The 2,357-nt window shown below is 38.3% G+C and overlaps 1 protein-coding gene across 1 annotated transcript in view; it reads right to left on the bottom strand.

Moving 5' to 3' along the window:
• Positions 1-2,357, bottom strand: part of DAPP1 (dual adaptor of phosphotyrosine and 3-phosphoinositides 1) — a 41,192-nt gene that overhangs the window by 598 nt on the left and 38,237 nt on the right. Inside the window, exons 6-8 of the mRNA XM_006918865.3 lie at positions 2,253-2,315; positions 1,505-1,590; positions 897-984 (exon numbers count right to left, since the gene is read on the bottom strand). Of these exons, the coding sequence (XP_006918927.1) occupies positions 897-984; positions 1,505-1,590; positions 2,253-2,315 (237 nt within the window). The remainder of the gene's footprint in view (positions 1-896; positions 985-1,504; positions 1,591-2,252; positions 2,316-2,357) is intronic.

Raw genomic sequence — 2,357 nt, 5'->3', positions numbered from 1 at the left:
TACCTAAATTTTTATATGTCACTTGCATAAATACAAAATGGAAAGAATAAAAAAAATTGATTCATATCTGAGCAAAAGCTTCATAAGCAAAATATTTCCCATTAAATATCAAATACATTGGAACTATCTCAAAATGAGTGGTATATATATTTGCATGTCAAGCTATAAAGAGAGCCAAAAGCAAAAGTTTCAGTATCTAGAAAGGAACAGTCAACAAGATGCTCTATATCAGCTAATTGCATAAAAATAATTAAGAAAAATTGTTTACTTTTGAAAATAAGTTATGGTTTCAAGATGATATCTATAGGAAATTTTATAAAGCTTTAAAGACAAGCTCTTGGCTCACAACCCACTAACTTGCAAACATATTTTAAAAAGTATGAGACTGGTAAATTTGTTTAAGTATTCTGTCTTCCCCCCTGGGAGGTATGTAGAAAGCAGATAAAATAAATCACCTTTTGTCCTTGACCCGCGCAAAGTAACGCTTACACTGGAAACTAAATTAAGTTCCTCTGGCAAGCTTCCTTCTCTGACAATTTTAAAGGATTTCCTATTATAGAAATCTATCAACTTTTCTCTGTCCGACCTTCTTTCTGGTCCTACATGCCCTCCTCCAGGCAAATTTGGGCTAGCCTGCACACTTAAAGGAAGGCTGATAGCAGCAAGGCTAAGACTCTGCAGTGAGACCCCAGTGCAGGTCTATCCTTTCTCTTTTCACCCCTGTCTCCATCACTTCCATGTCCCAGAAGAATGAACAGACTATTCCACAAGCCTGCAAGTAGACATCCCAGCAATTCTCAGGGAGGGTCTGACTCATTCAACACAAGTAAGTCTCAAATCATCAGCATGTTATGTCTGAGGACTAGGCATTCAACCGGAAGACTCGTATAACTCACCAATTTCCAGCGTAATATCTTGATCCACTCATCAGCTTCTACTCCTGTCTTTGCACAGAGATAAAATGTCCTGAATGGAAATACTAAGCTGATAAGACACAAGAAAGAAAGTAAGATACTCCAGATGGTTAGTCGAATACATATTAGTTGAACACTAATTAGAGTATCCCAAGGAAACAAGAACTGACAACGGGCCTGGGAAAGCCACGTGTAGAACTGGTATGAATGGAGCTGTTCCTGCCACTGTGCAGAAGGGTTGAGGACGCTGTAGATTCATGCTATTGTTACAGGCCAGATTTATATTTTCTAACAAGAATTCAAAGAAGAAAAAATGATGTTCAGGACTCCCCCGCCCCCACCCCAGTTCCCTTTGCAATGGTTAAATCCATGTACCTCAGATCAGAACATTTGTACACATTAAGACAATAGTTTTTTTGTCTCCCATCCAAGTACTAACCAGGCCTAACCCTGCGTAGCTTCCGAGATCAGATGAGATCAAGCGCGTTCAGGGTGGCATGGCCACGGACAACACATGTAAATGTTTATTCCTCAGCTAAAGTGTCTGACAAGAAGACTTTAAAAAATGTTTCCTTTATAAAACAACTTACCAAAAACAGTTGACCCTTTCCTGTGAGTAATCAAATTGCACGGCCGAACATTCTGTTAAGTCTAGGGTCCGAATTGGTTCTGGTGACTTAAAAACAAAAACCTATGTCATCACAAAACACACACAAATCTTTTCATCACTTTTTCCCCTAACAAATCTTCCACTATGTGAAACTGTCAATTTTCCTTTCACCAAGGGTACAGAAAACCTACAAAGGCAGTCACACACTCCTGGTTGGGAAGTTGGCCTTTCGTGAAACTAGGCACTAAGAAGACATATATTTATCAATTTAAATTTGGTGGAGGTAGATTTTAACACACGGGAGTCATTTTTCTCTTATGTTTTTAAACTTCTGCTTTCTCAGAAATTTTGTATAGGGAAAGTAAGAAGAAACAAAATAAATTTAAACTGGCTTAATGAAATAGGCATACGAAATGAACATGTTTTTAACAAACAGGGAAATTGCTGCAAGAGACAGCCAATATATTGTGGCAAGTGAACAATTCCATTGCCCTAGTTTAGCAGTCCCAGAGAGAAGTTCGTGGGATACACATCTCGTCTTTGCAAAATATCAGGAACCAAGCTCATATCAGGAACCAAGAAAGAACTCATGTCTCCACTCATTATTTGGGTGTTTCAGATGCTCATAAGGAAAAACGTAGGGATTTTAAAGGCAGATGTTCCTTTCATCTAGGGAGCTGACTAGGGAGCTGATTTTTAAAGGGAAAATGTATGACCAAGTTTCTCACCATCTGGTCTTTGAAGTATTTCAGTTCATTCCTGTGTAAAGTGAACCATCTTGTTTTCCAGGTCTGAGAAAAAAATAATTAGAACATGTAGGTTATGAATGCAGG

The sequence above is a fragment of the Pteropus alecto genome, unplaced genomic scaffold (genome assembly GCF_000325575.1).
Source record: "Pteropus alecto unplaced genomic scaffold, ASM32557v1 scaffold5, whole genome shotgun sequence".
Lineage (NCBI taxonomy): Eukaryota > Metazoa > Chordata > Mammalia > Chiroptera > Pteropodidae > Pteropus > Pteropus alecto.
This window is presented reverse-complemented; position numbering and strand designations above follow the sequence as displayed.